General features: G+C 44.1%; 1 protein-coding gene across 5 annotated transcripts in view; it reads left to right on the plus strand.

Moving 5' to 3' along the window:
• Positions 1-12,846, plus strand: part of NPNT (nephronectin) — a 118,135-nt gene that overhangs the window by 23,359 nt on the left and 81,930 nt on the right. For 3 of the 5 annotated variants that reach the window (XM_040418251.1, XM_040418254.1, XM_040418253.1), the window contains exon 3: positions 5,153-5,206. The exons of the other annotated variants lie outside the window; for them this stretch is intronic. In XM_040418251.1, the coding sequence (XP_040274185.1) occupies positions 5,153-5,206 (54 nt within the window). The remainder of the gene's footprint in view (positions 1-5,152; positions 5,207-12,846) is intronic. 5 annotated transcript variants of the gene reach the window in all.

Below are 12,846 nucleotides of genomic sequence, written 5' to 3' on the forward strand. Positions count from 1 at the left end.
CGATAGATCTCACTGTTCCATTAAAATCTGCACAAGAAAAAAACGGAACAATAATTGACATGTTGGAGATTTCCAAATCCACACAGCAGGATAATTTCCGCACCTAAGAAAAAGATTTGTCTAATCTCGTACACTTTGCTGGTACTGTATTACACTGCGTTTTTTCGCACAGAAATCAGCGTGAAAAAACCCTGCATGTAATCCACATCTTGTGCAAGCACCTAAATCTTGAGTAATGTTTATTTTTATTTTTATACAAATAAGGTTTTCGGTGCATCATGACGCAGGGGGAAGACAGGTGCAATGAACGGAGTGGCCTCGTCTTCAGTGCAGCGAAAACCTTATCTGCAAAAAAAAATAAAAAGAAGCATTTTTCAGGATTAGAGGTCCATATTTTCACAAGAAACGTAAGATTATGTTTCAGGGCACCTACCCTTTACTTTGAAACAGATTTTGGAGGTGACAGACTTCTTTTAAATTTGTGTTAAAATGTGGCCGAAGCTGTGATCCTGTGAACTATAGAAGGAGGACACCATTGTTTGTGCGATGTGTAGTCGTACCCTTAGAATTGAATTGATGATTGCTGGTCCTCCAGGAAAGTGGACTTTTCAAGAATGTCCACTACATTTTCTGATCTCTCTTGTCTTAAAGGAAATGTGTCACCAACATTTTGACATCTGAGCTGTTCTTAAGAGCATTTAGAAAATATTTAAAAAATTGCTTTACGGCAGCCACATGGGCCATAGACTCAATGGACTGAATGGGAACTTGATTGACTTCTATGGGAGCGTTTTCTAGTCATGCTCTGTGACCTGTGCAGAGGTCATTGTACAAGGAAAGACTAGATAAGCTCTGCCAATCATCTATTGTGAATGGTGGATCCTGTGTTATTTATACCTAGAGGTGATGCCATTCTAAAAGTGGATTTACATGTCCTGATTGTCAGGCAGATTATCGGGAACGAACGTTCCTATGAACACTCGTTCCCGTCAATCTGCCCATTTTAATGTGCCGCAAAATGCTCATTCATCGGGTGATCCTGTCATTCATGCAAGCACATCAATCATCGTTTCTGGGCAGCAGATTGTGCTGTCTAAACAGTGGTCTTCTGCCTAGAAACAGTCCAGCTCTATGAGGACGAGCGATCGCAATGGCGATTCCTCGTCCTTATACTGTGAAGTAGATCCGCTGCATGTAAATGCAGCAGTCTCCTTCACTGAACGAACAGCCAACTGTCGGGAAGGAACACATGCTTCCTGACAATCAGCTGTTGGATCGGAGCGTCTAAACCTGCCTTTAACCTTCCTGTAAAGATAATCAGGTAACTGCAGTAAAGTGATCTGTAAAGACCTATTATAAGGCTGTGTGCAACAGTATTTGTACAGCTGTTTCTCTGCATATTTGTCAGATCGTGGCCGGATCACCATCGGACCTTATCTTACTGATAAGAATGTGGCTTAAAGAAGTATTTATGACCTCTTAGTAGTTTATAGATAAGGTTTATTAGATGACCAGCACAAAGTGAAAGTACCAGTCACACAGCTAGAAAAACAGTTAACCCTTTGTGACAGAATGGCTCAATATTTTTAATAAAGGCCAATTGAAAATATGATTGTTTGCCAAAAATGAGTAAAATGAAATTGTAAATAAAAATTTCCTGCAAAGGTGTACATAGCCTTTAAGCTGGCTTGGCGATAAGCTGATAGTTGCAGATCTGGCTACAGACACTCATGGTAATCAGCAGACATCGCTAGGGGAACTTGAGCCGTTCATAGATAAGTGGCCAACCATCTAACATTGACAGAATGGTTATGTCAGATTAGGGGACTCTGTGAGCACCTCTCAGCTCTGGCTACTATCCTCTCTGTGACATCCATATGCCCTTAAACAACCCTTCCAGTTTATACATTATAGACCAGGCATGCTCAACCTGCGGCCTTCCAGCTGTTGCAAAACTACAACTCCCAGCATGCCTGAACAGCCTACAGCTATCAGCCTACAGCAGAGCATTGTGGGAGTTGTAGTTTTACAACAGCTGGAGGGCCTCAGGGTGAGCATGCCTGTTATAGACTATATGATGGTCAGAACAATTGATTGAAGACTCTGGTCACGAGTGGCATTGATGTCTATACAGCATATACATTGTGAGACATTTCATATCAGTTCCCAAGTCTGGTGGTTAAAGGGATTCCGTCATCAGATTTAACCCCTCTAACCTAAACATATGCTCATGTCCAGACTAATAAGAAGAATCCTAACCTGGCATTATTAAACCTCACTGTTGCTCTATTTGCCCAAAAAACAGGTTTTTATAACCTGTCAATCACTTACTTAAGGTGCCCAAGGAGAGGTCCGTTAATACAGGGTGCCCGGCCGCACCCCTCGCCGTCCGGTGCCCAATGCCGCCTTCCCTGTTTTCAGCGCCGCCTTCCCTGTCTTCAGCGCCGCCTTCCCTGTCTTCAGCGTCACCTTCTACAGCTCAGCGCCGCCTCCGCAATCCTCCCCGTCCCTCTGCCAGATCCCGCGCCTGCGCACTAGGCTCAGCCTTATGCGCCTGTGCGGACTTCTGGCAGCGGCTTCGTTGATCGAAGTGCGCATGCGCCGGCCTGATGCGAAGCCGCTGCCAGGAGTCCGCACGGGCGCATCAGGCTGAGTCTAGTGCGCAAGCGCGGGATCTGTCAGAGGGACGGGGAGGATTGCGGAGGCGGCGCTGAGCTGTAGAAGGTGGCGCTGAAGACAGGGAAGGCGGCACTGAAGACAGGGAAGGCGGCGCTGAAGACAGGGAAGGCAGCGCTGGGCACCGGACGGCGAGGGGTGCGGCCGGACACCCTGTATTAACGGACCTCCCCTTGGGCACCTTAAGTAAGTGATTGACAGGTTATAAAAACCAGTTTTTTTGGGCAAATAGAGCCACAGTGAGGTTTAATAAGGCCAGCTTAGGATTCTTCTTATAAGTCTGGACATGAGCATATGTTTAGGTTAGAGGGGTTAAATCTTTAAATTCTCTTTACCTTGTACTGGATCACAGAATGAAGTCAATATCCCTGGTTGTACATACTATCACAAAGAAAAACTCTGTTCACACTAGAATCATGGTAATGATATTCTACTGAGTAGTATAGCCTAGCAGATTATGCAACTTTGGCTGATAAGGACATTGGAAACTCAATCTAATGTAGAACATGAGTAAAGCTTGCCGGATACAATGAACTCCAGCAGGCTGTTCCTCTGCCGAAACAGCCTGCCTGATATTTTTAACGCTATTGTGAATGTGTGTGGGGAGCACCCGATTCTCTCCCGACAGATGACATCAAGGGAGACAAGGATCAGACAAAATGAATATTTTCAACCAGTAGCGTGCCTAGGTTGTTTGGCACCTGGGGCGGGTCATTTCTCTGACAACCCCCCCTCAATACTTCCAAAATCGTACCCTCTCACAGTAGTATTGCCCTCATTGTACAACCTTCACAGTAGTTTTGTATAGATATGTGCCTGCTAACAGTAAATATGCCCACCTTGTGCCCCCTTAAAGTACTTATCCCTTCACTGTGCCCCCTTCACAGTAGTTATGCCCTCTGTTCCTCTTTCACAGTAGTAATGCCCTATATGTGCCCCTTCACAGTTGTAATGCCCACTTTGTGCCCCTTTCACAGTAATATTCCCAATTGTGCCCCCTTCACAGTAATAATGCCCTCTGTGCCCCCTCCATAATAGAAATTCCCTTTGTGCCCCCTTAATAGTAGTAATGCCCTTTGTACTAGTAATGCCCATTGTGCTCCCTTCACAGTAATAATGCCCTCTGTGCCCCCATCATAGTAGTAATCCCCTGTGGGCATTTCTACTTTGTAGGGGGAAAGTGCACATTGTGCCCGCTTCACATTAGCAATGCCCTCTGTGCCTCCTCCAGAGTAGAAATGCCCATTGTACCCCCTCCATAGTAGAAATGCCCATTGTGCCCCCTTCACATTACCAATGCCTATTGTGCCCCCTCCAGAGTAGAAATGCCCATTGTGCCCCCTCCAGAGTAGAAATGTCCATTGTGCCCCCTCCAGAGTAGAAATGTTAATTGTGCCCCCCTCCAGAGTAGAAATGCCCATGGTGCCCCCTCCAGAGTAGAAATGTCCATTGTGCCCCCTCCAGAGTAGAAATGTCCATTGTGCCCCCTCCAGAGTAAAAATGTTAATTGTGCCCCCCTCTAGAGTAGAAATGCCCATGGTGCCCCCTCCAGAGTAGAAATGTCCATTTTGCCCCCTCCAGAGTAGAAATGCCCATTGTGCCCCCTCTGTGGGGAGCTGAGCGGTTAATGACAGGACCCAGCTCCCTGCGCTCCAGCAATGAGCGCTTCCATCTGTATTGATGAAAGTGCTCATTTCTTCTGGACTCTGGCACCCTCTGAGAGCCGGCACCTGTGGCTTCTCTTAGACTGGTAAAAATTTCCTATAGTTAAAGGGCACATGTTTTTTTTAAGTGAACCTACAAAATGGTCGTTGACAGTGAGCAAGAGAATGACCCTCAATTTTTGGTAATTTAATATAAAACAACTGCGGCTCACATAGCAGTGTGGTTTTTGGCTCACCGGCTGCCCATATGGTCCTACCTTACACAAAGACCCTGGTCAAGCGGAAAGCATATATAACCAGTCTGCATTATGAAGGATCCATTGAAATGATCAGGTACTCGCTGATTTCAGTAGACTACTGTTATCCAGGATGGTGAGGCAGTTTAACTTGGCTGATGAGATTACATGGTGCTTATCTGTGAGTATGGAAATAAAGTCCATGAATGGAATAAAGTACGTTCTGTCTGCAGCCCTGGGAAAGAGAGACACCGTCAGCAGTTTGCACCATGATGGTTCTGTTTGAAATGAGATGCAGCAGTGCTATGCCATGTACAGTACCATGCTACTAACTGCTTTTACCTTTCAGCATGCATTGTGCATTACAATAACCATCTTGTTTTGTGCCATTACTTTAATTTTAAATCTGTCCCAGATTTTTTTTTCTTCTTGCAGACTTTCTCTGAAAGTTGAATGTGTTTAAGGCTGCCGGAATGTAGCATGTTGATTAAGACCCAAGTCCAGCCTACCCAAAAGGAACAAAAAAATAATAAAAATAAAGATCTACAATTCCTTTTTTGGACATTTGTTTTGCAGCTTTCTACTACGTCTTAAGGCAGAGAATAGCCAGCGTAAGGTGCCGTACACAAGGTTAGCTAAACATGTTTCTTACAAATCATTTTGGCAGAATACCGTGTGTGTCTGGGAAGAACAGACTCTAGATAGAATCCGAAATTAACTCCTTTTCAATGCTTTTCACTGACCAGTATAATTACTTTAAATTGTACCTATCACCAAGACATTCACTGTTCCATCCAGACTTCCATTACTCATGAGGTGCAAAGTACACTCCCCAAAGTCCTAAAATTGATCTGCAGGCTAAATTGGGGCTGAAAATGGGTCACTGCATGTTGCGTGTTTCTGTATGACCTAAGCCTTGTCTTGTCTTTTCTTATTATGTCTGAATTGGCATGTTTTACTTTATATGCATGCAGGTGTCTGGTAATATTACCTGTGCCTCCGAGGAGGTGTACAGTGTTTTATTGTCCCCTAAGGATACTGTATATTATACCTATGACACAGAATAGCTGGAATTCCAAGGTGTCACACGTCAACTGTATTCTCACGTCACACAGGTGGCCCAAGCACTAAAAGTGAGAGTACAGTTCTAAAGGTCCCTTGTGTTTTACTACGTGTCTCACTGTTATCAGCCACCAGATTATAGCGCTTAGTTCACATTTTATTGTTACTCTGTTAAATGAAGTCATGAAGAATCCTGTTCCTGCCTCAAGAGGGATTGGTGGGCACGAAACGCTGTGTTGTCTTTAGGCTGAAAACATACAGTATATGCAGTTTTTGATGCAGTTTTAGGTGCATTGATGCCACTTTTTGACCCCCAGTCAGAAGTAAATCCAGCAGGAAGGGGAAGTATAAGTCCAGCCTTTATATTCCCCTAATCCCTTTTGAATTTACTCCTGGCTCTAGCTCTAAAAAATGCTCTTCAAACTGCAACAAAACTGTATGTGTGATTCCACCCTTAGGCTATGTTCACATCGACATTGAAGGCTCAGCTAGGGGCCTCTGTCACAGATTTTGTTAAAGCTGAACCCGGACATAAGCTCCCGTTACACACATTTAGCTTGTATCAGTAGAGCATCGGAGCATTTCTAGCTCCCATGCTCCCCCTTGCCCTGCGCTGCATAGCGCAAGACAGGGGCTGTTTGTTTACTGCCGGTGACGTACCCGATTTTTCTCAGTATGCTAGTCAGAGGCTTCTACTTAGAAGTGTTCCCAGTGATGTTACCGACACAAATGGGTGGTCTTTAGTGCTGCCCTAGCCTGTAAAACAGCCTAGGGCAGCGCTAAAGACCGCCCATTTGTGCCAGTGATGTCACTGGGCTCACTGCTAGGTGGAAGTCTCCGCCTAGCATACTCATGTGAATCTCGGTACATCACCAGTAGTGAAAAAAAAAAATCCTTTGTCCTGCGCCATTCATTTCTAGCACCGATGCTCCACTCAGACATGGTAAATGAGTGAAGGGGAGCTTATGTCCAAGTTCAGCTCTGAACCCGAACAACCGCATGATGGACTAAATAGAGCAGGATGCTGCACTATATTGTCTAGTAAAATGACGTACACCAACGGAAACCCGACAGACCCTATTGTAGTCAATGGGGTCCATTAGGTTCCGTTTGTATACCTCATAAATCAGGTCTGGCACTTCTGTTACGTTCATTGTTCTGTTTCTGTAAAGAAGCAGAACAAAAGAATTTAAAAAATGCTGATTTAAAGGATAACTGTCATTTTTTGATTTTTATTTGCTAGTTTATTAGAGCTAGGCATGTATACCTGAGTTAGTCTGTCAATGATTGCCAAAAGATCTGTAATTACCTTATAATAGCAGCTTTCATTAATGCTCCTTTAAAAGAACGTTGCTATGGCTCATCAGTCTCCGGCTAGGAAGACAAAGAGGCGGTCCTTCACACTGCATGCCTGCATTAGGCTTCAGAGTGAGGAGGTGTGTCTCTCAGTAATCCAATCTGATTGGCTGGCAGGAAGCTGCTGGCTACAGCAAGTTTGTATGTGACCTGAGGGAATGCAGTTTTGGCCTCAGAGAACTGGCAGAGGAGCCATCTTGAGAAGATCCTCATAATGTAGGATTCAAAACAGATGTAACTAAGGGGAAAACTCAAGGAAAACAGTGGTAAGTGAAGAAACTAAAGATTGCTTTATGCACAATGCTGCTGCAGCAGTAACATATGCTAAAATAGATTTTTTTTTTAATGAAAATATGATAGTTATCCTTTAAACCAAGCCTTGAGGGTAGTTTCACACTTCTGTATAACTGATCCAGTAGACTGTTCTGGCAGAAAACAGCCTGCTAGAGTTCATCAGATCCAGCCTAGAAGGATACTACCGTTCAGTGCCAGACCACATTGGCTATAATGGGATGCAGCAGGGATCCAGCGGCTTTCTGGCATGAGTGTCAGGTTTTAGCCGCACAAAAAACGCTGCATGCGGTTATAGTCAGTAGGGTCTGGCTAGGCCGGATCCGGTGAACTGCTGGATCAGTAAAATGGAGACGTGAACCTACCCTAAGGTCTGCCTGCATTGTAAAAGAACTTTTTAATATTACAGCGAAAATATCAAAGGTTTTGATAGTTGGGAGTCTGGGTGCTGAGAATGCTAGACTGAGGATAGAGAAGCGCTCACATAGCACACTCTCCTCGCTGCAGGAGACAAATCAGAACAGCCTCAAAAGGGGAGATTTATCAAAACTGGTGTAAAGAAAAACTGACTTAGGTGCCCATAGCAACCTATCAGATCCCATCTTTCATTTTCCAAAGGAGCTCTGAAAAATAAAAAGTGGAATCTGATTGGTCGCTATGGGAAACTATGCCAGTTTTCCTTTACACCAGTTTTAATAACTATTCCCCAAAGACTTTCTGTTGAGTCAGTCTCCTACAGCGAGGAGAGACAACATGCTATATGAGGACTTTTATCTCCTCGTTCTAGCAATCGGTGAAGGTCTCAGGACTCAGATTCCCACAAATCAAAACCCTTGATATGTCACTATGACTTTTTTACAGTGACATTTTAAGGCGTTGGATAGAATAAAGGATCAAAGCACCACTATTACCCATGGGTCGTAGTATTGCATCCTGGCCACATTCTTTTGAATAAGGCTTAGCTGCACTATTAGCCCACGGACAAGATTTACACCGTATCCAGATAAAAGGGACATTTTTCTCAAAGATCCCCTATAATTATTATATGACAGTTATTTTTATTGCCATTATCTTAGAACAGGAGTGCACCACCTGTGGCCCAGGAGCCACATACGGCCCTCAATGCCATGCCGTGTGGCCCAACTATTTACACACAGAAAAGCATGTCTGCCTGTGGCTACTCACATGTAGTTTCCATGTCAAAGATGAGTAGCACACAGGAGGGACAGGCAAGTACTATGGTGTACTGTGTATCCATCTTTGGGACCCTCATATATGGGGAAAAGGGGGATCCATCAGGCATTTATGCCATATACTTTTGATATTATAGAATTTATCAGATGGTGATGCCCCTTGGATTCAGTGAAGCGTTGCATGGGAGTCGCAATGTGACCTACTGTGACACGATCGTCACAAACATCCAACATTGTCGTTCCAGTCCTTTTGCGACCCTTGGGAGTGGTTCAGTAGGGCAGTGTGGCCCTCAGACTAGAGAAGGTTGCGCATCCCTGTCATGTTTTAAACAAAGGGGGTCATTTATCATTCTGAAATACGCCTAAATCAGGCGCAGATCTGTGACTTTGCCCCGCTAACGCAAGGTCTAAACACGTGGGCGGTGAGGGGACAAGTAGGCCTGTCTCATTCACCATTTTCAACGCCTGTTTCAGGTGTATAAAAAGGTCTAAATGTAAGACAGCTCGGAAGCTGTGTTACATTTAGAATTGGCGCTGGATGCGCCTAAGTTATGGAGAGGCCTGCGCCTCTTCATACCTTTGACGATCCACCGCCAGCGATGGGGCTTTATTATCTAAAACTCCAGTCTTAATAAATGTGCCACAAAATGTCTATTTCTGTTGGCTTATCAGATGAAAATCTTTCTTTTTGTGACCAGTCTTACAGTAACACAAACTATTGGCACTCAGCCCTGGCCAATACTGACGGCACCAACTTTTAGTTTATCCAACCAAGCTTCTAGTATCTACGGACACTTGATGTTATGTTAAACTGCCCTCATATTGTGGTTGCCAATCATACAAATGTAATTTTCACATTATCGATAGGTAGATGGGCTTGTGGCTTCATTACCATTTGATGAAAACTGTCCATGACCAGTTCTGTACTTGCATATCTGTGCTTCTTCTGCTATTTTACAATGCATGTGACCGCTCCCCAACCATACCGTGCTTAGGGCAAAAGCAAAAACGTGTGCAGCTCCCTGGAATCCACTTGAAAGCTTAAAATGACATGGCAGGCCATGGAATCCGTGTTTTGTGGCCAGTCGTGCTGAATGCGTGATGAGAGATGTCACTTCTGCAGATAAAAAGAAGCGCAAAAGTGCTAATCTCCGTCCATCAGTCAGTTTATGATCTGTATAATGCAGCTTATCAAATCGCATTCTGCATCACAGAGAAAACATCTGTTCCAGCACAGAAATAGTTCTTTAGATTCCTCTTTGTCTCCATTTCTTTGTAATCGTGCCAGTATAACCGGACTGATGACAGCTGGACTACAGCACTGTAGTTTTGAACCACAAATGGCAAACAAGTGACCCCTGTACTATGTGTCCCAGATATCCTGAAATGTCACATCAAGCTTGTACGTTGTCATATCCTTATTCTAGGATGAAATCTGGCTCCACAAATGGAAGAGCACATGTTTTTCTGTATTAAAGTACCGTGGAATAATTTGGGCTACTAATTTTTATTTAGTTGTATATCTTACGGGGTCCAAGAGTGTAAAGTATTTGTTTAAAATACAAACTACTATTAAAAAGACAGCTTCCAACACGTCATCCTCATTCTTTACATTGCTAAGCAGCTCACTGCAGGTGAGACCAAAGGCCCCTATACCCTTTAAAGGGAATTTATCAACAAAATTGTTTTCTGCCAGTTAAAAACACATCCTTTTTTTCTAATCTGTTTTTATTTTCTGATTGTAGATTTTTTTATTTTATTTCCTAAAGATGGTTATTGGGGCGGCCATCCCAGGAGGGAGTAGATAAGCTGTGATATCACCTATGGTGGATCCACCGTTGTGTATATATAGGTGATATTAGTCATTCTAGTCCTGCCTGTGATGATAAGCAGATAACTGTAATAAAGTGATCTGTACAGACCAATAAGTGGTGCCTATTTATTAGGCTCAGTGACCAGGAAGAAAACCGCAGGATTTTATATATATTTTCAAAATATAGATATTGACATGGAAAATTAAAAATAACATAATCAAAAATTCTTTAAAAATATGTTTTATGTTAATCAGTAATTTTCTGGTGACACATTCCCTTTAAACTATTGTCAGCCGAACCCACAGTTTTTGGCAGGACTAGTCGACAGTTGAATGTGTATGGAGAATTCCCAGTACTCTTTCTACAGATGGTGTCAGGTAGAGGAGGATTGGACAAGCTGAATTTCACTGCCAATCCTTTTTTTCTACCAGGATATAAACCGTCGCTAGAGATATCTGGCAGCGGCTTTCTCCATTCTGAAAACACACACATACAAACATGTATGGGTGTGGGGGGACTGGGAAGAAATAGCTTTTGACTGTAAATGACACAGTTCTCTGCTTTGTCCACACGTGACTGAAATGCTGAGGATTTGCCTTTGCGGATTTTCATGCAAAAGATTCACAATGTTGTACAGTACCAGAAAAGTGGATGAGATTTTAAGAAACAAATTGCAGATTATACCCTTTGCAATGGATGAAATTCACTGCCGTTTCCTTGGCAAATACTGCACGTAATACGTGTGACTTTTTTGCAGAATTTTCAGACATGTACCCTAAGGAATGCCACTGCATTTTTTGATGCAAATTTCTGCTCCAAAGTCACTTATGGTTTTGCTTAAAAAAAACGACATGAGGACTGCTACAAATCTGCAGCGTTTTAAAAAAAAAAAACGCTGCATGTGACACCACTTAGTAGGTGAATTCACATGTAGCAGATTTTTCAGACTATAAGATACACTGGACTATAAGACGCACCCAGGATTTGGAGAAAAATAAGAAAAAAAAATTTCATCAGACCTCAGATCAGACCCCTAATGCTTATTAGACTCCCAAATCAGACCCTTATTCTTCATCAGACATCATATCAGACCCCAAAATCAGACCCCAAGCTCCATCAGACCTCAGATTAGACCATCCTCAGACCCCGAGCTCCATCAGCCTCAGATCAGACTCTCAAACCCCCAAGCTCATAGCCTCAGATCACACCCTTAGACCCCCAAGCTCCATCAAATCAGATCCCCATCAGACCTCAGATCAGACTCCCATCAGCCTCAGATCAGAACCTATCAGCCTCAGATCGGACCCCCAACAGACCTCAGATCAAACATTAAAAAAAGTAAATGAACTTACCCTGCTTGCTCTGGATGACACTGCCACTCACACTGCTCCCTGGTCTTCTTCCAGCCATCGCTGCACTGTGACCTGACAAAGCATCAGGTCATAGTGCGCGCCTACTGTACGTGCAGTACATCCTGACACTGTATGCAGTCAGGACCAGTGATGGCCAGTTCGCATTGTTCGCCCGCGAACACATGCGGGCTGCCATCTTTTCTGACAAGTCCGGCGAGGCACGGGTAAGCCCTTACCTGTGCCTGTGCGTGGGCCGGTCTGAAATCAAATGCGGTCACCGGGAGCAGGCATTTCCGAGAACAGCCGCCGGGGCCCTTCATCGGGCTGTTCTCGAAACTGCCTGCTCCCGCTGACTGCATTTGTTTCAGACCGGCTCGCGGCACAGGCACAGGTAAGGACTTACCTGCGCCTCGCCGGACTTGTGAGAAAAGATGGCAGCCCGCAGGTGTTCGCCGGCGAACAATGTGAACTGGCCATCACTGGTCAGGACACAGTGCAGAGCAGAACCCGGAAGAAGACCAGAGAGGGTGAGTACCCTCCAATTGCATGCTGATTACTACTTTCATAATGGACTATAAGACACACAGACACTTTTGAAAAAAATTATGCATCTTCTGTTGTCCATGTGCCAGAACTGAATTCTGCTCCAGTTAAACGAGTTGGGTCTTAAAGGTCCTGTCCACAGAGAGCCTCCTGCTTCTCAAGCTCCGGCCCTATTAAAAAGACTGAAGAGACTCAGGGAGGGACCCCTCCCCCTCACACTTATTGACAGTGTGCAGGTGTATAGGTGGCAGAGGGGAGACCCTTTAGTTAGTTTAGTGATGTGGAGAGCTCCCTTAATAAGTGTATGGGTGGTGGTGGGGTGACATTATTTTACCCATTGTTGGGAGCCCTAACCCATAAATTGTCAGAAATCATCAATGTGATCACAGTTGATGATGTCACAGTTGCAATAGTTTTTCTCCTGTCTGAGCTTCCACAGGTCACACAGCCAGCACTAACTTGCATGCTGTGTTGCACTGACCTGACAGCAGAGGGCCTGACCCAGAAAAAAAAAAGAAAAAAAAAAAAGACTAGCATTGATTAGTTGAGGCTCAACCAACCAGCATTAGGCTCATTTATTACAAGTGAGCTGCAAGCTACATATGGCTCACAAGCTTCAGGTTAGGGATCCCTGCCCTAAAGAACAGCATTTGTGAATG

The sequence above is a fragment of the Bufo bufo genome, chromosome 2 (genome assembly GCF_905171765.1).
Source record: "Bufo bufo chromosome 2, aBufBuf1.1, whole genome shotgun sequence".
NCBI lineage: Eukaryota > Metazoa > Chordata > Amphibia > Anura > Bufonidae > Bufo > Bufo bufo.